The 26,328-nt window shown below is 41.7% G+C and overlaps 1 protein-coding gene across 2 annotated transcripts in view; it reads right to left on the bottom strand.

The window, feature by feature from the left end:
* smg1 (SMG1 nonsense mediated mRNA decay associated PI3K related kinase) overlaps positions 1–26,004 on the bottom strand; it is a 136,554-nt gene extending 110,550 nt beyond the window's left edge. For both annotated transcript variants that reach the window (XM_072268804.1, XM_072268805.1), the window contains exon 1: positions 25,650–26,004. In XM_072268804.1, coding sequence (XP_072124905.1) covers positions 25,650–25,714 — 65 coding nt within the window. In that variant the 5' untranslated portion in view covers positions 25,715–26,004. The remainder of the gene's footprint in view (positions 1–25,649) is intronic.
* Between the last annotated feature and the right edge of the window lie 324 nt (positions 26,005–26,328).

The following is a 26,328-nucleotide window of genomic DNA, read 5'->3' as shown; positions in this document are numbered from 1 at the left end:
ATACTATTGATCCAACAATTGGCACAACACCTCTGCTGTAGCCATTACAATTTTCCTCAATAGCTCCTCGGTTCCAAATTTGAAATTACAGCTACTTTATGGGTATTCCTTGCATTCTCAAGTTAAAGATTGATGCAAAATATTCAATCCATCTGCCAGGTAATGAATGCAAAACTTTCAATAACCCCTACTTGGTCCACAGGTTTAAATGATCTTCAGAACCATCAAGCTGCCCAATATAGTAAGCATTTTGGGCATAACATTACAACAGGTAGTGCAGCTAACACGCAACTCCAACACACCATTTTCCTTCAGATCTCTGGTTTACTCCCCTGGAAATTAACTGACTACTCAAGTGGTCTGGGGTGTGTGCGTGTGTGCATAAATATTTAATAGACAAGTGCAAGAGGACAAATTACAGGGACAAAATGAAATGGATTGGCAGGATTGCTAAGAGTGGTATTTAATATATGAGCCTAATGACAACATTCCACAGTATTCACATTTGAAATCAGCCTGTTCATATATGGCCTTTAAAATCTACACCATATCACAACAATAAAAAAAAGTTTAGAGATTTGATCATACTGTCACCGCAATAGCGCTAAAAATGTTTACCAATTGACTTTCATCTGTAAATGCAATTGTTCTATTGGGGTTCATCTTTTAATGCTCAGGGGTAAAATTCAGTCATAATTTCCTATTTTTTTTTAAAGAAACATTATTTAGTTGCTATCCAGAAAGGTTCCATTTTTTGATGGAATTAAGTTATTACTTCTATTTAAAAAAAAGTTAGCTATAGCATGGCAAAATCAAAAGCCCAGAAAAATATGTAAGGTAATGATCGGCTAGGATCTGACTGAAAAGTTGAAGTAGGCACAAGCAGCTGAATTGTGTACTCCAGCTATTTCTGATAGGAGGGCACAGTTTCCAGCCAAATTTCTGGGAGATGGCCCAATGAAGAGAAAATAATCAAACAAAGTAAATTGTAGACCCACCAGTCACCCATGGGAAACACTAAAAATTTGTGAAAAGCCTTCTGAAAACCTTTGGGACTGTGATCACACTGATGAATAGGACAATTTCAAATATGAATGATATGGAAAGCAGTCATTTAATTCACAGCCTACCTTTTGCATTAAAAACTTCCCTATAACTTGCAGTATCCTGAGTCTTTGCTATATTTTATGCAACCAGAATTTGAAGTACTGTAAATTGTCAGTCAAGAAGAATAGCTTATTAAATGAATTATTGTACCCTGTAATGCAACACTCTTTATGCGACTTCTCTTCCAGCTTGCAGCTGATGTCAACCAAATGCAAGGAACTATTTTTGTGGCAAAGTGATAGATACTATAAGGGTGAAATTCCACAAAATCAGGTAATTAATTTATACAAGAGTTACAAAGAAATCCATCTGCTCCATTAAAGGATCTTCATCCTACTTGGACCCCAATTTATTACCTACATAAAAGCTACCAGGTTTTAGTGAAGTACGTACCTTTCACCTCCCCACTAACTTATGCAAATATCAATAAACACACTGATCACCCCCATATTTTAGCTATTCTGTTGCACTAACCAAATTAGCATACCTATAATCACCCAGATCCACTACAATATCCCATCTACCACTCCAGTTATACCAAACCTACACATGCAACTACATCCCTCTTGCAAACAATTCACTATCCACTTCTGGGAATCATTTTGTCAAGGTGTGGCTCACCTCTCCCTCTTCTCTGCAAAGTATAATCTTTATTCCCAACCATGCACATTAGCTACATAGGGCAGTGTCCTCATTACTACACCAAGTAACTTCTCTCAGCATCTTATCCTTCATTCCACTGAGTTCAATACTATCATGTTGAAGCACTATTCCATCAGTAACCCTGCACACATGGATTAAATAATCCTATGCACCCATAAAGTTTCGAGAGGTTTAAAGATACTGAGAAATTCACTACATAAAAGATACCAGGTTTTAGAGAATTGTGGACCTTTTCAAACTTGCTACATACAAGGCCACTGAAAATTCCTTACTATAAATGATTTGATAACATTAGCACATGTAACAGGCCATTTAAAGAGACAAAGATTCTTTATTTGTCACATGTACATCGAAACATACATAAAAATGCTTTGTTTGGGTCAAATCAAATGAGGGTCATGCTGGGCAGCCTACATGTGTTGCCCCATTTCCAGTGTCAACATAGCATGCCAACAACTCACTAACCCTAACCGTACGTTTCTAGAACGTGGGAGGTAACTGGAGAAACTACAAACACAGAGTAAACTTTATTAACTGATTATGTGGTAATAAAAGGTGGCAATGTCATCAAATCTGCTCGCAATTCAATCTGAAAATGAAGTTAAATCTGAAGAATTGTACATAGTGATTTTTACTACAGAATGAAATCTCAGTTTACCATAATGGACCTTTATACAGTGATTGAGCAATTAAACTCATTTAGTAACAACGGTTGGCTTCTTTTCCCACAAATTAAAGAACCTAATGATTTTTATTCCATTTGACAATCAGACAGCTTTACATTATGATTTATAGATTCCACTTTTGCTTTTCATATTTAATTCAAAGTATTTTGCTAAGAATTGAGCTTGTCTTATCTAGATTACTTCCACTAACAAATATATCCATGCCCTTGCTTCTGAAATACTTTTCACTTGCACCTTAAAGAAACCTCACTGAAACTGAATAAACATCTAAAAAACTGAACTCAATTCAGTAGCCCCCCACTTCAAAATATTATTATATTTCATCACAAATGGCTTCAAGGCTAATATGGACCTTGAGAGTCAGTTTTGAGAGTAGCAAGTTCCTGGGGGAGGTATGGGGCGAGAGGAGAAACAGAGGGAAAGGGAATTCGAGCTGGAGAAGTTAAGGATAAGGGCAGAACAGGGGCCTGTGCCAAACCAAGGTGGAGGGTTCCGGGCGACCCAGGAGGTTAGGCTGGTTCCCCCATTTGACGATACCGACGTGGATCGGTACTTTCTCCATTTCGAAAAAGTTGCTACAAGTCCGGACTGGCCGAGGGATAAGTGGGCTGTTTTGCTTCAGAGTGTACTGAAAGCCCAACAAGCTTACTCAGCTTTATCCGCGGAAGATGCCCAGAGGTATGAGGTGGTGAAAGAGGCCATCCTCAGGATTACGAGTTGGTCCCGGAAGCATACCGGCAGAGGTTCCGGAATGCGAGGAAGCAGTGGGACCACACGTATTTAGAGTTTGCCTGCGAGATGCAGACATATTGTGAGCGTTGGTGCGCCTCGAAAGGGGTAGATGGGGATTATGACAGACTGCTACAGCTGATCCTGATTGAGCAGTTTAAAGGTTGTGTCCCTGAGGGTATGAGACCCTACCTAGATGAGAAAGAGGCAGCCACGTTAGCCGCAACTGCTAAGTTAGCGGATGAGTACGCGTTGACACATAGAATGAAGTTTGTCCCGAGTAAAGGCCACCAGAAGGGTAGTCAGGACGGCGGAGAGAGTCTGCCAGAAAAGTCAGAAAATAAGCCGGGGACTAGTGAGAAGGATAAGGTAGACCCGGAGCAGTCTGGTAGGAAGTCTCCTGGGGTCATCTGTTATAATTGTGGGAAAGTCGGACACTTTGCGTCCAGCTGCTTTGCCCCAAAGAAGGAGACGGGAAAAGGAAAAACGGCGATTTTGACTGGCTGTATCAAGCTGGTAAACGAACTGCTAGGAGAGGAAAGGTCTGCCAAAGTTCAGGAAGGGCGCGAAAGGTTTATCTCGGCCGGATTGGAGTCGGTGAAGGAGGGGTTAAACCCAGTTCCAGTGCGGATCTGGAGAGACACGGGAGCGTGTCAGTCATTGATATTGAAGAGTGTATTAGAGTTTAGCTCAGAGACCCAGACTGGGGAGGTCAGGGTCAAAGGTATTGGGGAAGGGACAGAGGCAGTCCCTTTGCACCAGATACACCTACAAAGCAACTTGGTCTCTGGATTAGTCACGATCGGGGTGAGGTCCGAATTACCGATGAAAGGCGTGGAAGTCTTACTCGGTAATGACCTCGCGGGGTGAATTGTGTTCCCAGCCGTGAGATTGAGAAGTCAGCCTGCCAGCATTGAGGCCCCGCCCATGGACTCGCAGGTTTATCCCGTTTGCACAGTAACTCGGCAGATGTCGAGGAGGGCTGCAGAGGCTGATATAAAGTTAGCTGAGACGTTTCTGCCAGCCTTGTATGAGGAGGGGGTAGAAAGTGAAAAGAAGGAACGTAATGAATCAGGAGGAAGTGGGGAAATTAAGGTAGATTTATCATTAGAAAAGAAGGACTTTATACAGGCACAGGAGCAAGACGAGGAAACAGCTCGCTGTGAAACAGAGTTAGGAAGAGAGCCAGTAGGTTATGGTGTGAAGGGGGAGGTGCTAAGGAAGGAAGGGAGACCAAGTACCGCAGATGATGAATGGGGAATGGTGCCAAAAATCTCTGGGGATGAGATTTTTAACCTGGCCCACAAGGTACCCCTCGGTGGACATTTTGAGGTGCTGAAGGAAACAGTCGGCGGAATCATAAAAGAGGTTTACTAGCTGCACAGGAGGAAGAATGTTATTGATTATGGCAGACGCAAACTGAGACGGTCACAGGCTTTTGATATGCTAACGAACCTAGTTGGTGTTAGCGCGGAAATCAATGAAGCTAGGGTCCCCCGATAAGAAAAAAAAAACATTTTGAAAAGATGAGTATGGTATCGACCAGATGGGAGAAAGTTATTGTTTTGGCCAGCTCTGCTGATAAGGTCTCTCCCTTAATCCCCGAACAAAGCGACTCTATAGGAGAAGTAATTAAACGGCTTGCACACCTGTGTTTGATTGTCCCGAGGCGATGCAAAGAACTGGGACGTTGGGTGGTGTTTGTCACGTTAAGTCAGCCTAGTGAACAACACCCCTATAGAGTGAGTAATTCAGTGACGAAAGGGCTAACGAACACAGAAGTGTATATTGGCGATGTAATACGGCTGTCTGAAGCCAGCTTGATAGTGAACCTTGAAAAAAATGAGTTCGGCCACACGAAGGTCACTTATCTGGGAATTGTGGTAACACGGGCAGCTGGCAGCGATGCAAGCTAAGGTGCGGGCTATCTCTGACATCCCAACCCCGACAGACAAGCAGAAGGCTCTTGGAGATGGTGGGGTACTGTAGGAAGTTTTGCAATAACTCTGCGGTTACTACCCCTCCCCTCCTACTAAGCCCTTGCGAGAGAAAACTAAGTCGGGATGGGATGACCCTTGTTATCGTGGTCCGGGACGAAACCCGATGACAGGTTACACTGATCGCAATTCATCAGTGTTTTTGGCCACTATGAAGTTTGCTAAGTTGGAGCCTGGTTCAGGGGATTATTAATAACACATATTAAAGGAACAGAAAATGTGATTGCTGACTGTCTGTCAGGTGTTGACAACAAAATTCTCTGTATTAGCCAAATAGCTGATGAAGATGTATATTTGTGTGTATCTAATAATGTATTCATGTTTGTACTTTTTACCCCGGTAAAAATCCTTAAAGGCGAGGGGTGTGACGAAAGAGGGTTACAAGAAGTACACATAGACTAAGATGTTAACTGTCCTGTGCTGGCACCAGTGGGATCAGCAGTTGATCTGCCACCCGTCTTCAGGAGAAAGAGAGATAAGGAAGACAATGGAGCAGCATTTGGAAATGTTAATGAAGAGACGAGAGAGTTTAACGGAAGGAGACACCGGTCTGAGAACTGTCAAGATCGGCTCCTTTCTGAACCCTGAGCTGTTTGAAGTGTGATGGACAGGCGATACCCCAGCAGGGGGATAAAAAGGGACAGGTTCACTAAGGCAACACACACACACGACACCACGAGGTAACGAGACCCTGGAAGTGGTGCGCCTCCCACAACTCGGTGGGAGTTTTTGGAGGGCTGGTCGCGGGACCAAGCCATAGACGCACAGGGTGGAAAGGTACGATCGGCGGGAACCTGGTGTGCGTCTGCCCTTGCCTGGGTGCCAGGTTCATTGCAGAGGAACGATCGTATCTGAAATGGAGGGGTCACAGTCGGTGACCTCAGAAGACATTACAAAGGGCTCGCCCAAAAGCTGACTGCGAGGAATATCGAAGGTCTGTGTGGAAGTCGTTTTGAATATTCATTCGCTTTCGCCCTCTCTCTCCTTCCCCCCCCGTCCACCGGCATGGCAGTGATTACTGTGAACTGAACTGAACTCAATTGAACTGAACTTTGCGTCACTTTGAAACTGGTCATTTACCCCTAGACGACGATAGAGCTTGATTGATCCTATTATCCTAGTTCTGTGTACATGTGTGTTTATCGTTGCTGAACTGTTGTATTTATTATCCTTTTGATTAGAGTACTGTGTTGCTTATTTCTTTAATAAAACTTTCTTAGTTCCAGAGATCCAGACTCCAACTGAGTGATCCATTTCTGCTGGTTTGGCAACCCAGTTACGGGGTACGTAACATAATTATGTGGTTTTTGTCAGTTTTAGTCTTGGTCTGTCTTGTGTTTCTGTGATATTATACCGGAGGAACATTGTATACCAATTTCCCCCGGGATCAATAAAGTATGATTATGACTATGTATCATTTTTTAATGCATGCATTTCTAAATGACAATAAACGAGGACTGACTATCCTCATAATCTAAATTGAGGAAAATTAAAATCTGCACACAGAACTATTTTCTTCGGGTCAGAAAAGATGCAAAACAGCAATACTTTTTTAAACTCTATAAAACCATAAGTGGTAGGAGAATTAGGTGATTCAGCCCAAGTTTTACTCTGACATTTGATCACAGATGGTTTATTACAATCTCTCAACCCCACTCTCCTCGTAATTTCTGACACCCTCACTAATCAAAAAACTATCAAACTCCATTTTATATATACCTGATGAGTTGACTTCCACAGCCATCTGTGGCAATGAATTCCACAAATATCCCTGTCTGAAGAAATTCCTCAGTTCCAAAGGGATGGTCTTTTACTGAGACTGACTCCTCTGGTCTTAAACTCTCCCTCTTTTCCACGCACACTCTATCCAGGCCTTTCAATTTACAGCAGATTTTAATGTAACTGCCCCCCGCATTCCCCATCCTTTAAACTCCAGTGAGCACAGGTCCAGAGCCATCAAATGTTCCTCATACATTAACTCTCATCTCCAGGATCATTTGCCTGAACCTGCTGTGGACCCTCTCTAATGCCAACACATTCTTCCTTAGATTACGGGGCCCAAAATTGCTCACAACACTTCAAGTGTGGTCGATGCATTAAAAAGTCTCAGCATTATATCCTTGTCCTCTTGAAATGAATGCTAATATTGCATTTGCTTTCCTTCAACTCTTCAGGGAATTTTGCACTAGGACTCCCAAGTCCCTTTGCACCTACCATTTCTGAATTCTCTCACCATTTAGAAAATAACCTATGCCTTTATTCCTTCTATCAAAGTGCATGACCATAGAGTTCACTACTTTCTACTCTAATTCATTAAGTAGATTAGATTATGAGGACACTCTGTCCTCATTTATTGTCATTTAGAAATGCATGCATTAAGAAATGATACAATGTTCCTCCATTATGATATCACAGAAACACAGGACAGACCAAGACTAAAAACTGACAAAAAACACATAATTATAACATATAGTTGTAAGTGCAAAGCAATACCGTAATTTGATAAAGTGCAGACCATGGGCATGGTAAAAAAAAGTCTCAAAGTCTCGATAGCCCATCATCTCACGCAGATGGTAGAAGGGAAAAACTCTCCCTGCCATGAACCTCCAGTGCCGCAAACTTGCCAATGCAGCACCCTGGAAACACCCGACCACAGCCGACTCCGAGTCTGTCTGAAAACTTCCAGCCTCTGACCAGCCCTCTGACACCGAGCACCATCTCTGCCGAGCGCTTCGACCCCGCCCCAGCCGCCGAGCAACAAGCAAAGTCGAGGACTCGGGGCACTTCCCCTCCGGAGATTCTGGATCACACAGTAGCAGCAAAACAGGCATTTCAGAAGTTTCACCAGATGTTCCTCCGTGCTCTCACGACTGCTTTCATCAAATCAGGATTGTGCAAGGCAACCTACTTGACAGATAACAGATATTCATCACCGGAGTGGCCGCTGCACGCTGCGAAGAGCATAGAATATTCAGGATATTTTAGAGGTACTGAATACAGGTGTCGCAAAAATGCTCTTCTCTGAAGATTACACGAGAGAAAGCTGTGATATCACATCAAAAGGAGCAGAAAATCACCCGAATTTCTACAAATGATCATAATCTGATTTCACTTCTGTTTAACAATGGCAAACACCAGCAACTTGTCATCCTTGTTAATTGAAAACTGCAAATTGGAAATCAGCACTAAATACACAATGAATTGTCACTTCTCCATCTTGTTCCCATTGCCTTTCTCCAAATTAATTCTTAAAAACTGGTAGATAGCTGAAAGAATTTGCAGTATTAACAAAAAGAGTAAGGGAAAGTGCTTCTTTAATATAAAAAGGAAAGCTGAAATTTGCACTGAATAATCTGAAGCAAAAAATCAAGACTTTTTTGTATTGCTGGATGGTCATGTAATAGATTTTTTAGTCAGAATTGTACATCCTGTCAGAGATTCAACATGTTCCAATTGGCTTGAAATCACACATGATCCATGAAACTAGTGAAACCAAAACAATCAAGTAACAAACATAGAACAAAATTCCTCAAATAGCAAAATGGTAATCTGCTAAATTAAGCCAATGTCAGCTAATCAAATGTACACAAAAACAAACAAATCTTGGGTATTCTTCAATAGTCTTTTTGTACTTCATCCATGTGGGGAGACCAAGTATTGATTTAAAGATGGTGCCTCTCAGTAGTGCTTTGCCATTATATCCTTGAGAAACATTACAGAGTGGGATTTGACTGAATATACTTACTTTCTAGCTAAATAGTAAGAGAAATGAGGACACAAGCAACATTTGGATTTAGTCTTCACTAAACTACATGGGGAAAAATTGCAAATTTTCACATCACAATTGCCAATAACAGGCAACTCACCTGTCAAAAAGACAACCCTCAATAAAGGACCAGATATTGGTTTCATCATCACTTTCAGTCGATTGCTGCAAGAGTAGGTGTATAGGATTTTGCTCTACCTCTCCCACCCTCTTTCTCTTCAAAAGGGCTTCTTTGTAAATTGCAACAAGTTAGAAAGGTTAGAGGCAGGCACTGTTACTTACAGTGCTGGCCAGAGTGGATGGGAAGACTTCATTACAAAGCCTCCAAAATTATAACAAGGTGTTTCAGGCTAGAAAAGGCTGCCCAACATCAAGGGTTGTTTGATAGATTTTCTAAAGTAGGCCAGCAAGAGAGACAATTCAAAATAAGAATCAATGGGGCCCCTTGATCACAATCCCATCATCTAATTGTACGATCCATTTGAGATTATGATTAGCAGCATGGCAAGCCCAGCATTAACTGGATGAAACACTAAGATCAATAAAATAGTCCAAAAGCTCTTATAAAACACAGTTGCCAAAGACTGATATTGGAAGCTAATGTTTAAACAAGTCCCATGAAATAACTAAATGCAAGCATTTTTCCTTAGAATTGGTTGGAAAGATCAATAGTTTCCAGCCCAATTTACTAAATAGCTACGCTAAGCATTTATCAGATGTACTAAAAGACAATACAGTAGAATTAGGCTATTCAGCCCATTGAGAGAGAGTCATGGCTCATTTACTTTTCCCCTCACCCCATTCTCCTGCCTTCTTCCCGCAACCTTTGATACTTTTCCTACTCAAGAATTATCAACCTCCACTTTAAATACAGCCAACGATTTTGCATTCACAGCCTTTATAGTAATACTTGAAGATATGGGTATTTTTGAAAAGCAGAACATTACAGCTCTGATCCAAAGGTTATCACATGGTAAGATAACCAAGAAGCCCACAGTTTGAAGCTGCTACTTCGTGTGTCACCTATGGCTCAGTATTCTCAAACATATCAAAGATATTTTTCCCAGTATGGTACTTCAACCTCATTTCAAAATACATCCCAGTTAAGAGTTTTGCACACAGAAATGCCACCATTCCTATGAAATATTAAACAACACCCACCGAGCCTATCAATTTATTTGCAAGAAAATGAATGGAGCTCTTGAGGAGGAGAGGGAATTCTAGGCCAATATTTATCCATGGCATTTCCAAGGAAGAATATTTGGTCATTATTAAAAGCACAAAGAGATTCTACAGATGCTGGCGATCCAGAGCAACACACAAAGTACTGAAGGAACTCAACAGGTTAGGCAGCATCTATGGAAATAAATAAACAGTCAATGTTTCATGTTGAGACCCTTTATCAGGACTGGAAAGGAGGAAGATGCCAGAATAAAGTTGAGTGACAGGAAGGAGGACAAGCTAGAAAGTGATAGGTGCAGCCAGGTGGGTTGCGGAGCGGGCAAGTGAAATAAGAAGCTGGAAAATGGTATGTGGAAGTCGTAAGGGCTGGAGAAAGAAGAATCTGATAGGAGAGGAGAGTGGACCATGGGAGAAAGGGGGAGGGGGGTTACCATGGGGAGGTGATGATATGATGCAAAATGCCAGAGTAGAGAATTGAAGAGGGAAAGGGGAGGGTAAAAATTACAGGAAGTTGGAGAAATTGATGTTCATGGCATCATATTGGAGGCTACCTGGGCAGAATTTAACAAGTTGCTCCCCCAACCGGAGAGTGGCCTCATCATGGCACAAGAGGAGGTGGCTATGGACTGGCATGTCAGAATTGGAATAGGGATGGGGTTAGGAATTAAAATGGTTGGCAACCGGGAAGTTCCCGTTTTTTGCGGATGGAGCAGAGGTGCTGATTCTATACAGGTCTCCCCCGCCATCCGAAGGTACAGCGTTCCTATGAAACTGTTCGTAAGCTGGAATGTCGTAAAGCGAAGAAGCAATTACCATTTATTTTTATGGGAAAAATTCCCAGACCCAAAAATAACCTACCAAATCATGCCAAATAACACATAAAACCTAAAAGAACAGTAACATATAGTAAAAGCAGGAATGACATGATAAATACACAGCCTATATAAAGTAGAAATACTTCTCTACAACCATTGCCACACTGTTCTCCATAGCGAAAACTTCATGCAAGTGCTCTCGGCAAAAACACAACTCTCCAGTAACCTTTAAGCTATGAAGCTGCCAAATCATACCAAATAACACATAAAAATACACAGCCTATATAAAGTAGAAATAATGTATGTACAGTGTAGTATCACTTACCGAATCGGGAAGACAGCGCCGAGCACACTGATGATGGTGTATTAGGCTGAGTCGTTGGAGGTTGGGGTGGTGCAGTGGCCTCCGACCTCCAGGCTGCCGACCGATACCGATCCGCGAAGCATACTGGGGTACAGCGGTAGCTGGGACGCACCCAGCACATCTTTAAGAAAAAAGCCGAAACAAACAAGCTAATTAATTAGGTGCCGCCTGGCACGTAAATGTCGGCCCACATCAGAGGTGATGCAATTAGCATCGCCTCTGATCTGGGCAGACATTTACGTGCCGGGCGGCACCTAATTAATTAGCTTGTTTATTTCAGCTTTTTTCTTAAAGATGTGCTGGGTGCATCCCGGCTACCACTGCATGCTTCGCGGCCCGGTATCGGTCCGCGGCCCAGAGGTTGGGGACCTCTGGATAAATGACCAAAGGTGCTGTTAATGCCAGTGTTAGGATAGGAAGAACAACAAACCAGAGAAAGATCTAGATACAAGGCTATTAAAGACATACAAATGCAAGGGCTGATTTTTGACTTAAGTTTAAGAGATCCAGGAATACGCTAACCTGAATACATGCAATTAGTGGACAATTGGGTGTTTGGTATAGGATAAGGATGGAGTTTAAAAACGCAGCGAAAGTGATGGGGTTAGTGTGGCAGTGGACATAAGGGTTGTGCTTCTTCTTGTCTCTGAACGATGACAAAGAGCACGGCAGGTAGGTATGATATGTGTTTGGGGCGGGGGTGAAGGTGGAGACATAGTGGAATGAAAGGGCTGGGGGTGGGAGGGATGAAGAATTCTAGAGGTCTTATTGCAACTGCAGAAGAACAAGTCACCATTCTGCTTCACTTTGTTTGAGATATTTTGCATTCATTAATGAAAATAAGAGCTCTCTAGTATAAAGCATGCAGGAAAAATTATAAGCTAGATACGTGGAATTGTAGGAACATACTAATGCCTTCAGACTCCGTTGCACCTTCAAGTTCTGCCCTAAATCTCTCTTTCCAAGATATTGTTTATCATAAAGAGTAACATGAAGTGCAGTTTCTGAATACAAAAGATACTGCAGATGCTGGAGCCTAGCACAAAAATAAGACTGCTGAAACGAGTCTGGAAGCTGTTTCCACGAGTTGACATTTCGGGTTGTGACTGTATCAGGACATGGAGGAAGTAGTAAGAATGTCAGTATGTTGCTGGAACTGACAATCTAGAAAATCAACTCTGTTCCTCTCCACAAACATTGCCCCACTGCTTAATATTTTCAGCATTTATTTGTCATTCCTTCTACTTCCGCAATCACCAACTGGTTGAAGTCAGCACGAAAGAGTAAAATGTACACATTGATTTATCTCGCTTCCTCTCAATGTGATGTACTACCACTTCCACTCAGAGACGGGTGGCGCAGTCCATAACCCAGAAATTGAAGTTGCAACACACCTAGGTACAAATATACATGAACAGTGTAAAGTAATTAACCACAATAAGATAATGGATAGCAACAACAATATTCAGCATAAAATGGAAGATACAGGGGAAGTGCAACAATGATCACTGGCGACCTGGCAGATTGAGGCAGACATTGATTAGAAGACAAAAAATACACAAGTTTGGGGCCTAAAGAGATCTTGGCTGTACCATTACACAAGCACATGTGGTAGCATAGGTTAATAAGTTATTAAAACTTTAAATTGGGGTTTGTTTGTGGAATGGACAGAATTTGAAAATAGCCCTCATGCAAAATTTATATATAACCAGACATGCAGCAGGCATACAATCTGGTCACCGTAATTGAGAGAACAGAAAAGATTTACAAGAATGGCATTGTTAAGAGGAGGATGCATCTCTTCAAAAAGACTGAAGAGAGACTCAAATGATCTTTATAATACAAAATTATAGAAGAATATGTTTTAACATTTAGGCAACAGAAAAACTGAAGGCCATCAATGCAAGAATAAAACATAGGGAATTCAGAAGAAACAATCAATTACAGGGAGTGGATGAACCATTACATAAATGTGCTTAAGAAAAATTTAAAATGTTAAACAAAAAGAAAGAACTCTGGAAGAAATTTCAGCATAGACTGGCTAGGCCAAATGGTGTAATTTTATGACATTTTCTACACAGACAACAGAAAAAATAATTGCAAAGCTCAACTCCATGAAGTCAACAGGAAGAAATTATGAAAGAATGATGGTCTGTCTAAGGGTATAGAACACTTTCAGAGGACAAATACAAGCCTGCGAAAGTGCAAAATTAGGTCGAGTGTGAATTAGGAATTTGGATACAACTGAAAAGCTAGAACAATTTATTGGCATAAAAGGGAGATGAGTAGGAAATAAAAAAAGGACTAAAAGAGAAAATTAATGGTGAGGCACAGATCATAAACTGAAGACAAACGAGACAATAGAATGAAACTATATCAAAGAAATTAAATAACAAGAGTCAGTCGTACTGCATGGAAATAGGCCATTTTGACCAATTCATTCACAGCAACCAGTGTGCCCTGTTCCATGCACATGTTCTATGGCTGAGCAATTCAACTGCTCAGTTTGACACTGTCAGTGATCCAATTTCCACCACTCTCAGGTGGTACAGTCCAACTACTTCGCACCGTGTGAAACTGCACCTACTGCCTTTCTTAAAAATGTTTGCTATCCTACAGTCATCTGATACCTCACTTGTGGCCAGTAAAGATTTCGAAATCTAAGTTATAGCCCCAACAATCTCTTCCTTTGCCTCTCATATACTCTTCACTCATCCCTCTTTCCCCAAGTTTATGTCCTGTAGATTTGTCTACCTCTAATACAGAGAAGTATTTTTTGCAGTCAATGCTACCTATAACCACTGTCCCTTCACACTCTAGGGAGAATACATGTTGCTTCTCCAGTCTCTCATAATTGAAATATTCCATGCTGGGCAATATCTTGATTAATCTCCCCTGCACTATTACATTCTTGCTGTGGTCTGGTGACCAGAATTGCACAGTACTCCAGCTGAGGTCTGATTTTACCACAAAGATGTGAAGTTTTGGGAACTTGCCAATGTCTGGGAGCAGACAATGTTACAGTAGGAAAGGTGTTGCATGTGTTAACACATATTAAGGGAGACAAATCTTCAAGTCCTGACAAGACATTATGGGAAGATAAGAATAAACTGTATATTCCCTCACTGAGATACTTACTTCACTACCCTCTGGTGAGGTGCTGGAAGACTGGAGGATTGTAAATTTTGTGCCTTTAAGGGCTGCGAGGGTAGGTTTGGCCATTATAAGATACTTACATTTGGAAAGGTTAGAGGTTGATGAGGGGAAGCTAGCATAGCTTTCTGTGTGCCATTTCAGGCCCTGGGGACAACTTCTTCAGCCTACCACTCTTACTGGGCATAGGCTGTCAACAGCATCTCAGAGTTCTTGGTCCAGGGCCGATAGAAGGCTGATCAGCCCTGTGCGCATGCGCCGGTCGTGCATGCAGCCGGTTACAGTTGCTCCGTAATTTCTTACTTTTAAACTTTTTAACTAGTTATTCCACCATAATACAACACTTGGTGGCACGGGAGGTCGTTCCTGCCTGTGGCCATCGAACGTGCAGCTCCTCCCGTGGAGGGTCAGACACCCTGAGCTATAGACTGGTCCTGGACTTATTTTCCATCTGGCATAGTTTGCATTTTGGTGTTTGATTGTTGGGGATTTTTTGTATTACTATATTTACGCTCTATTCTTGGTTGGTGCGGCTGTAACAAAACCCAATATCCCCCAGGTTTAATAAAGTATATCTATCTATCTATTTCACCACACGGCTTCATATGCCTTCTAAGTGAAGATCCTCCAGCCAGGGTTGGGACAGTCCATTGTGGAAATCCCTGGGGACTTAGCCACTCTAATTTACCTCTAGGCAGAAGGCACCTCCTATTCTGAAATCTAGATACTGTCCTTTTTATTTTGCTTCAGTCCTATGGACCGTGATCATCTCCTGAGTAAATACAGATGTTAAAAAAAATCCAGTTAAGCTCCCCCAAATCTCTTTCAACTCCATGCATAGATGACCATGCTGATCTTCAAGTGGACCAATTTTGTATGTTGCTGTCCTCTTACTCTTAAACACATCTATAGAAGTCCTTGGAATTCTCCTTCATCTTGTCTGCCACAGCAACCTCATGTCTTCTCTCAGCCCTCATGATTTCTCTCAAGCGTTCTCTTGTATTTCTTATGCCAAAGTACTTCAATTGTTCTTTGCTGACTATATCTGCTATGCACCTCCTTCTTAACCAAGGCTTCAATGTTCCTCAAAAACCAAGGTTCCCTAAACCTGTACACCTTGCCTTTTATTCTAACAGAAACCCACACACACTATACTTTTACACTCTCCCATTTACCAAGCATCCCATTGCCAGAAAATAATCTATCCCATTCATACTTGCCAAATCCTTTCTGATGCCAAAGTAAATTTATTATTCAAACACATATATGCCACAATTTACTATATACAAAATCCTTAAACTAAATTCAAAACTCTGACGCCCTGAGCTGCAATAGTGTTGTGCTAACTGCTTTGCTACCATGGTACCTCAGGTGACAGGGCAGTGAAGATGGCTTTTGCCATGCTGGCCTTTCTCGGTCAGGGCATCAAATGCTGAATTTGGGAGTTTCTGCTGTGATTGGTGATTTCGCTTTTGGAGTAATGTGTCAAGCTTCAGTCACCCTGATGATTAAACAAGAGTTGAAACTTTACTCTTTAGTGAGCAGGAGACTAAAGGGTGATCGCAGAAATATAGTGGATTTCAGTTATTGTCGCACATTAGGATCAGCATAATTTAGCCCAACTGAGCATCTGTTTAATGGAAATACTTGAAAAAGTATATTAAAAAAAACAAACTACAGCTTAAAAGAGTAGCAAATTAAGTATTTAAATGAAATACAGACTAAATTAGAACACTACCAAAACTACTAGTGTTGTAGCTCCAGAACTGTATTAGTTCCCAAGTTATTGCCAGAGGAATTCATTCAGCATACGCTGACATGTTCTTTAGATTGACTGTAAATGAACAAAATCAGCAGACACCTAATGCTGATAGCAAACTGCGTTCAAACAGTGCTTTTGACAATTGCATCTTCATTTTAATTGTAACATTCATGATGATTGTTGATACCTTCAAATTCTTCATAGTTCTTAACATAAAGTAGAGAAATAGTTCCATTTTCACTCCCGGCCTTTTCTGGCATCTCCAATCCTGAATGCTTTAAACCACAGTGAGCAAAGCAGTTCTGAATTGTCATACTGCTTACTTCTTGCCAACTATCAGTGACAAAAAACACTGCTTCTTGAATGCAAATACACAAGTGATGCTATTTTAAAAACTGCTCACTCTAAGCATGGTGTAGTGTCTAATAGCTACACGACCTGCACATGATTGACACTAGTTAAAAACAGTTCGGCAACAGTCTCCTGTCCCAATAAAGCAGCATGTATCCCAAATAAACAAAGGGAATCCTGGATATTTTCTCAATTTGATTTTGTTCTTCGTATGCAAGTCTATTGACTCTTGAAGGTGCAACACATAAATAATGTGGTTACAAAGGCAAATAGGATACAAGCTTTAATTAGTCAGGGTATGGAACTGCCCCAAATAAGCAGCTGCCACGATTAACTGATGGTCCAACAGTGATTGGTAAATATGGAACCAGCTACTAAAGGGACTGAGGCAAGTACATTAGATAAATGTAAATTGTGTGTGGACAGGTATATGAATGACAAGAGCTTATAGGGACATGGGCCAACAGCTGGGAAATAGAATAGCTTGAATACACATCTTGGTCAGCATGCATACATTCATTAAAGGACTATTTTCTGTGTTGAAAGACTCTATAGCTAAGGTTTCACAAAGTTGGAGCATAACCTCCTTGTGGATCCCATACCCCGACTACTGAAAGCTTGTATCCTATTTGCCTTTGTAACCACATTATTTAACTGTGTTGCACTTGAGGATCAACAGACTAACATCCCAAAGCCTCTGCCGCTCAATACCACCACCCACCCCGACCTTATTATTCAAAATGTATGTTGAAGCCTCATTGTACATCTCAAAAGACCGCATATCCCCTCATATTTTATCTGGATTAAACTCTACATTCCATTTGTCAGCCTGTAACACTGGCACATCAACCTCCCTTTGCAACACAAGGCTCCTTTGAGCACGATCAACAAATCGCCAACGTTTGTGTCATCTGCAAATGTAATCATGCCTTGCACCTTCACATCCAAGCCATTCACGTACATTACAAACAACAAGAATCAACTAATTGCAAAAATCAACCCTTACCAGTCCCTGTCTTCTACTTTTCTGGAATTTCGGAATCAGTTTCCCAACTTGCTCGGAACCTAGTCTAAAAAGTTACACAAGTTCATGTAAACTATATTTGCCACCCTATCCTCATCTACACACCTTGTTATTGCTAACTAATTCAATCTAATTAGTCAGACAACATCCGTACTTGACAAGCCCTATTTGGCTGTCTCTAGATATTTCCAAATGATCAATCAACTTCCTTAAAAATTTTTGCCAGTAACTTCCCTACCACTGATATTAGGTTCACAGGTCTAAAGTGACCAGGCTTTGCCCTGCAGCCTTTCTTGAAAAGGTTTGCTGTCCTGCATCAAGGTTAGTAAGTTGTGGGTATACTATGTCAGCACTGAGAGGATGCAAACATATTTTATTGTATGTTTCAATGTATATATGACAAATAAAGCTTATCTTTATCAGTTATCTCACCTGTGGCCAGGGAAGATTTGAAAACCTAATCCAGAGCCCCAGCAATCTCTTCCTTTGCCTTCCATAGCAGGCTGGGATGAATCCTAGCCAGTTCTGGGGATTTATCTAATGTCATGTCTGCCAAGGCATTGAGCATGTCCTTCTTTATCAAGATTGCTTAATGTCATTTCCAGAATAGAAGTGTAAAGGAGAATGAAATAATTGTTACTCTGGATTCCATGTGGTACAAGAAAACATAAAGAACACAATAATAAAAAAAACAATAAACATAAATACACAAGATAGCTTATATAAATAGATTGATTGTATGTCCATAAAGTGACAGAAGATGTACAAGTGTCTGTAAATGAGGTGACTGACAGGAATGGTCATTGGGAGTGTAGAGGTGTAGGTTAACAGGTGGAGGTGTTGATCAGCCCTATACTTGGGCAAACTAACTGTTTTTGAATCCTGTGTTCGTGGCATGGATGCTATATAGCCTCCTCCCTCATCTGAGTGGGACAAACAGTCCATGTTATTGGTCCTTTTCTGGCACCTTTCTACATGTGTACCTGATGGTGGGTAGGTTGGTGATGTTTTGGGTGGCTTTGACTACCCACTTTAGAACCTTCCTGTCCGCTGCAGTGTAGTTTCCATTCATGCAGTGATGCAACTTTTGAGGGTGCTCTCTATAGAATGGCGTGAGTATAGTTCAGCTCTCTTCAGCTTCCTCAGAAGGCAGAGGTATTGGTGAGCTTTCCTGACTGTATAGAAAGGGTTCTGGGACCATGAGAGCTTGTGCGCGATTTGCACTCCCAAGAGTTTGAAACTGCTTGCAGCACCCATTGCTGAGCCACTGACGTAAAGAGAAGTGTGAGTTCTCCTGAAGCTGATAACCATTTCCTTTCTCATAGACATTAAGGAAGAAGTTATTTGTCTGGCACCAGGCCTCAAGTTCTTCCACTTCCTCTCTGTATCTCATTGCTGCTGGTGATGAGCCCCACTACTGTCATGTCATCAGTGAACTGGACAATGTGATTATCCGGGTGTTTGGTTGTGCAGTCATGTGTGGGAAGAGCGTACAGTAGAGGGCTCAGCACACTGCCCTGTGGTCATCCATGCTGAGGATGATGGGGAGGGAAGAGCAGTTGTGTATCCAGACTGGTTTTCCTTAAGAAGTCCAGCACCCAGTTGCATAGTGGTGTATTTAGACCAAGAAGTAGGAGTTTGTTCAACAGGGTCTATGGGACAATAGTGTTCAATGCCAAAATGAAATTCAGAAACAGCATTCTGATACAAATGTCTTGTTTTCCAGATGTCAGGGCCAGTTGTGTGACAGATGCTTTGGCATCAGTTGTAGAGCAGTTCTGTCACAAAGCAAACTGGTGAGTGCCCAATGTAACAGGAATGGAGTTTTTGATGTGTGCCATTACCAGCCATTCAAAGCACTAAATGACTGGCATCAGTGCCGCAAAAGCAGTAGTCATTTAGTTCTAGAAGTGTAGAGTTTTGCTGAAGCGATGAAGAAGGGATTTGAACCATGCAGAAACAGCAGCCAGAATGAAGAAGTGTTGAAGAATCCCATGAAGACGTCAATGAGCTGGTGTACACACTCCTTGAGTATTCGGTCCAGGATACTATCTGGCCTGGCTGCCTTATGGTGGTTGACTCTCTGCAGATGTATGGATATTTACAGAAGACTTTCAATGGATTCTACAACCACATAATTTGTTTCCTTTGTGAAAGCCAATGAAAAGAGTTCATTTTTCATTGGACATCACTTAATCCTAGCTGTGCATAGACCACCCATTGTTGTACCTAATAAACTTCAGTTTTCCTTATTTTTTACACTTAAAACTGATAGAACACTTTTATATTTACTTTAATCCTATTTGCAAATGATTTTGAGTGACTCCCCACCCTTCCATATTTCCTTTTCAAGCATCTCTTGATACCTTAAGATACTTCTGAAGAGTCTCTCATTTCATCCTCTGTCTCTCCAAGGACTTCACAGAGCTAATGACCACAGACACAGACAGTCATTGCTGAGCAGGTAAAGAGAAAGAGCTCAGCAGACTTTACCCAGCAAAGGCTGTGGGCCTGGACGGCATCAGCCCAAGGGTACTCAAGCTGTGCAGTCTTTAGTCTGAGCCTGAGTGTGGAGAGGGTCAATGTGATGTGGGTAACATCCTGTCTAGTTCCAGTACCCAAGAAGACATGTCCCACCACACCCAGTGGCTACAGACGAGTGGCACTAACCTCATGTGTTATGAAATCATTAGAAAGACTGGTCCTGACACATCTCCGGACCATCGTAAATCCATCACTGGACCAACTACATATTGGAGTCGAAGACTGCCACAGTATGTGAGATTGCAGAGCTGTGTATGAGATACTGTAGATAGCAACACAGAGGTCCACCAGGGGACTGTCCTGTCCACTGTCTACACCTCGGACTTCAGATACAACTTGGAGTCCTGCCACCTGTGGAAGTTTTCGGATGATTTGGCAGTTGTGGGCTGTATCAGACGAGGTCAAAAGGCTGAGTACAGAACAATGACGGACAACTTTGTTGAGCGGTGTGGGCCGAATCACCTGCAGCTCAACATCACTAAGACAAAGCAGTCTGCATTCCCATCTCCATCAAGGGAATGGATGTGGAAGTCGTTCGAGACTACAAAAACCTGGGACCACCTGGACAATAAATTGGACTGGACTAGAAATACAGGAGCTCCGTACAAGAAGGGAGAGCCAACTGTACTTCCTGAGGAGGCTTTGGTCATTCAACACCTGCAGTACTATGCTGATGTCTTACAACTCAGTGGTGGCCAGCATTTATTCTATGCTGTCGTCTGCTGGGGCAGCAGGGTGAAAGCAACTGACACCAAGAAGATCAATGAGCTCGGTAGGAAGGCTGGTCCTGTTTTGAGGATGGAACTGGATCCCCTGAAGGTTGTGCCTGAGAGGAGGAAGCTACAGAAACTACAGAGCATTATAGACAATCCCTCTTACCCCCTCCATGACATACTGAACAAGCAGAAGAGCACCTTTAGTAACAAACTGATTCCACCAAGGTGCATCACGGAACACCACAGGAGATCATTTCTCCCTGTGGCTGCAAGACTCTACAACTCCCTCCTTAAGTATACAAGTATATGGTTTCATTGCACATCTGAATTTTGCACTATTACTTTTTAATGCACATTTTATATATTTTTTCATATCTCAATGCTTACATTTTGTATTTTAAAGTGTGTATTTCTGACTGAGCAAGCTTGCAGCAATAATTTCCTTTGGGATAAATAAAGTTATCTTATCTTATGTGTGTTGCTTACGTCTTGTTACTAGTTGTAATTGCCTGTCATAGGCTTCCCTCCCCCCCCCAAAACCAATTCCAACCCTCAACATACTTCAACATCCAGAGTTGCCTATACTTGTACCCCTGTATTTCACTGACAGAACAGGATGCTCTTGAACTATTGCTCTTTCTCCTTTGAATTCCTGCCAGTGCAAATGGAAACATGCCTACCAGATGATCCCAATCAATCTTTGCCAGATCCTCCCTTATACTAAAGAAAATGGCATTCCTCCAATTTTAGACATTCACTGTTGGTCTATCTTGATCCTTATCCATAACCACTAAAATAAACAAACATCTCTAAAATGATTGCCCACTGACACTACACTCCCTCCAATGGACAACCTACATTTTCCAAGATCCAATAATATTCCTTCCCTCCTATCAACATACTGTGTCAAAAAGTTCTGGATGTCTCAAAAAAAATGTTGCCCCTGTGCTTATAACTAAGACAATTTAGTTCTTATATGGGAAATGCAAATTCCCCAGTGTGAATACGCTACTTTTACTGCATCTCTCTGATATATGCCTACATTTCTGTATTCCTATGTCTTGTTGATCACTGGAAAGGCTGTAATACCACCACCCCCAGCAAACTGACAATTCATTTTGGTATTCCTAATCTCTAGTTATAATGGCCTTACTTGAAGATCCTTCTAGGATAATGTAGAAAACATTCAGAAAAGACTTACAAGGATGTTGTAAATCATCCTCTAGTCCTAGGACTAGAGAGGCAGAGTTAGAGGTGAGATTGGTCAGGCTCGGTCTTTATTTCTCGGAATATAGCGGAATGAAGGGCAGCCTGATAGAAGTGTTTAAAATTATGTGGGCCATAGATAATGTCAACCGTAATAGTCTTTTCCCCTCCCCCTCCCCCCCCCCCCATAGTAGGGGAGTTCAAAATTGGGTACATGGGGTTAAGGCAAAAGGGAAAGATTTAAATGTGATCAATGGGGCAACATTTTACACACACAGAGTGGTGAGTACATGGGATGAACTGCCAGAAGTGGTTGAAGCAGTTTCATTAGTACCAACGAAGAAGCACATGAAGGAGCAAGGTTTAGAGGGACATTGGCTGAACTCAAGAAATTGAGACCATCTGCTTGGGCACCATGGTCAGCATGGGCTGATTAGATCAAATGGCCTGTATCTGTGTTGTACTGCGCTATGAATCTGTGATTCAGTATCTTCCCTCAATACCAGAAGTAATGCAATCTTTGACTAACACTGCAAAACCTCCACCCCCTTTACTCCCTATTTAAAATTCTATACCGTGAAGATAAAGTTGATACATACAAGGGCAAGTCAAGGTGAAGGACAGACCAATCAATGTCCTGGGATCAGAGATAGCAATGGTTTTGCCAGAAGTTCGCAAGGAGAAAAACAATGGTAGCCAAAAGGCTGAGACCGTCTAGCAGAAAAGAAGAGCTGTGTGGGAAATTGGCCATGCAGCTGATCTGGATTTCAGTGATCCATTTGCAGGCTATAACAGATCCAACATACTAGAACAGGGGCTCCTAAGCGCCTTTTTAAAAAAAAAAAATAATGCCATGGGCTCCAACTATTAACCGAGGGGTCCACTGACACCAGGTTGGGAACCCCTGAACTAGAAGAATAATTGAAACACGCCTCAACAAGTCAGAGTGGTCAACCACAAGAGCGGTGGAGGGTGATAAGTAAACGCTTTGAGAATCTGCAAGAGCAGGCATGCTAGAAGAATCATTTCAAATGTTGACATAGATACTCTGATTCTGCTCTGTCAGAATTCAAGGGAATAAGATTAAAAAAAACAGAATGCAGTTGAACAATCCAGACCAAAATGTAACAAAGCTAGTGCAGCATATAGAGTAAAATTTCAAGCAGGTGAACAAACATCCAGAAATGCAAAACAAAAGACCAGTGGTACACAATAGATCAGAAAGAAATTGCATTTTTAATTGTAGAGTGGGGCAGAAGACAGAGAAAGAAAAGCAAATATTTATGATTGGGCAGGGACCAAGTTTACCCATATGACATGTGTCCCCGCCCAAGAGAAGGTGATATGCACTCACACTCATAATGAATCCAAGTGTTTTAAATCCAAGAAAAATGCTAAACATAGCATAAAAATTAAAAATTGCAGTAAATACAAAGAAACAAGTGTGTTAGAAAGAAGGGTGTGGATATAGTTACAAAGAATATTAGCTGGATTCATCACTGCCAAGTTAAATCATCCTTAAATTCTTTTTGTAATACAAATTGTGATAAGATGCTGATGTCAGACTCTGTAGTGAGATAATGCACAAAGTTCACGAGGTTTCCAATACAACTTCACATTAGAATGATTTCTTTGGCTTCATTCTAAGCACATCCATACACATTTCTAGAAATAAATGTCCAAAATCCCCTCTAAAGACCCCATGCCATCAAAATGACTATTAATTTGCAACATTTAAAAAAGCTATGAAAAGCTGTGATTTGACCAAATCAAGACTCAAAGCTCAGCCCAAGTACATTTTTATATGATATAACACTGGAGTTCCAAGGAAGGTGTCTTTCTTTGGAACTCAGTGTTATCTTATTTGACTTGCTGAGTGTTTGTTTGCAGCATTTACTGCTTTCCTCTCCTTCATTTACTAATGAATAAATACACAGTCACTTCCGTAGCAGAAATAGTGACCTTGAGTTTTGCCTCTGCTCCCTAGCTCTCTTTTGATTTGTTCACCTCAAGTGATTTATTTCCCTTCCAGTGTTCAATAAGATTTTGACCAAAACTCACTTTCACTAGCACATCTCTTTGCTTATAAAATGCCTGGTTCTAATTCATCCCACATGGCTTTCAACTCAAATCCCATTTCACAATTTCAAATTCCACCCTCGTATCCAAGTGACCCTGAACAAGTAACCTCTGATGACCATAACCAGCATAAATTGTTAATTTTTTTCTTCTTTTCACACTGACTGTTTCTAGCATGTGATATATATACACACATACATATACATATATATATATACACACACACATTTTAAAACATAGATAGATAAATACACTATTAGACACATTTTCAATACTGGCAATTTTGAATTACATGTTATGGTAGCAGCTCAAATTGTGATGATCAAACTGGTATTCAAGGGGAGTTTGCTAAAACTATTTACTTCTGTATACTGCAGTCCCTCAGCCTCCAAATAGAAACACAAAATCAACTCAATTCAGTAGAAACTTCTCTAGGATTTTTTAGGAAAATCCAGATCTGGCTTGTCTTGCTTTGGTATTGCTTTTAATTTCAAAATATTCACCCAGTAAATAACATCTGACTCAGGGGCAGAAGTGGAACCACATACCCTGTCCACAATTTTGCAAGTTAAAATTAAACCTAAGCAGAATACTCATATTACAAAAAAGGTTAATTTTTAGATCACATACAAAGCAGACTGATTTTTGGAGAGGAATAACACAAAGTGCTGGAAGTACTCAGGTCAGGCAGTGTTCAATGAACTTATCAACTTGAAACATCACTTGTAACAAATGCTATCTGACTTCCTGACTATTTCAAGCAGTTTTTACCTTCACTTTCCATTCCCATCGTTTGCAGTGTTTTGCATTTGGATCTATTTCGAAAGTTCCACCTTTTACGTAATTATCTGGTCAAGTTAGAATGCAATTATTGATGTATCTGTGAATAATGATTAAACTCGAATGTGCCCAGGACTTTCCACTGTGTGTGGAATGCTCCCGTTAGTTGTCAAATAGAAAAGTATGGCAACAAAAGTCAAAATGCTAATAAGCTTTAGAGTAATACATTATGAACTTCACTAATCACACCTGAGTTAACATTAATTCTAAAATAATATATCCATATTTTGGTGAAATGTAAGTAAATAACATCGATTAAAATAGTGTACCCTCGCAATAATAACATGCGCTTTACCAAATTTACTGAATCGAAACCACACTCCATCATCTAGTTGCCACTTACGTTAAACATTAAAAAGCTTTTGTGTGATATTTACAACGTGATAACCACACGCTGAGACAAACCAACAGATTGCAGCCAGTGCATTGTGTTTGACAGCGTTAGGCCCTGAGCACAGCCTCAAACTCCAGAAGAGACGGCACCCGTGGTGTGGTTAACGCTGATGGAGCCATTGGGAGATTGCTCAGGACTTGTACATTCTTCCGGGATTGTCGAATTTCGGGCACGGGGTGTTCTCCGGCAGAGGGTGGGCGTCTGCCGACGACGGGTGGGTGGGGAAAGGGGAGCCCCACTGCTTTCTTTAGGCCGCGTTCCGCTCACTCACCTTGTGTCCCAGTCATTCCAGCGCTGCCGCTTGTTCAACCGAGTGCTCAGGGGTCTTTGGCTCATTACCTTCCCAACAACATGTCATCCGCCTTCGAAAGGTGCGCCTGCCACCCCCAGTCGGACCCGTTTGCAGTTGGAGACGAGATGAGGCGAGCCGAGGGGAGGGGAGGGGAGGCAGGCGGGCGGGCGGACCCGGGCTGACGGAGCGTCGGACAGAACGCCGTGGGACTGGAGCCTGAAACCCCTTCCCCCGGACAGCGGCTGAGCTACAGGCGCGACTTTCGGTTCCGCTCAAAAAGCAGGCGGTTAAAGTCGGGCGGCGACGGCGGCAGCGGCTCCGTCTCTGGAATGGAGCGGGGGATGCTGGGAGCAGCCACGTGACGGGAAGCCGCTGCTACGCCCTCCCCGCCGATAGGTGTCAACACGTGTGTCCGACTGGAGAGTCACCATGTAGGGTAACCTCTTCAAGGCAGAATTGGCAACGTTGCTGCGACTATTATAATATCACTGACAGTGATTCAACTAAGGGACATTGAAAGCCATTCGCCAGGCTTTTGCTTTGCCATGTCAACAAGAGGTACTCTGAAGTAGACTAGTGAGATCCAAATTAGGCCTGGACTTTACAGTGAAAATAATAGGGTAAATTGGACAACAAGCACAGATGAATCTAAATTGAA

This window comes from Mobula birostris, chromosome 9 (genome assembly GCF_030028105.1).
Source record: "Mobula birostris isolate sMobBir1 chromosome 9, sMobBir1.hap1, whole genome shotgun sequence".
Classification (NCBI taxonomy): Eukaryota; Metazoa; Chordata; class Chondrichthyes; order Myliobatiformes; family Myliobatidae; genus Mobula; species Mobula birostris.
This window is presented reverse-complemented; position numbering and strand designations above follow the sequence as displayed.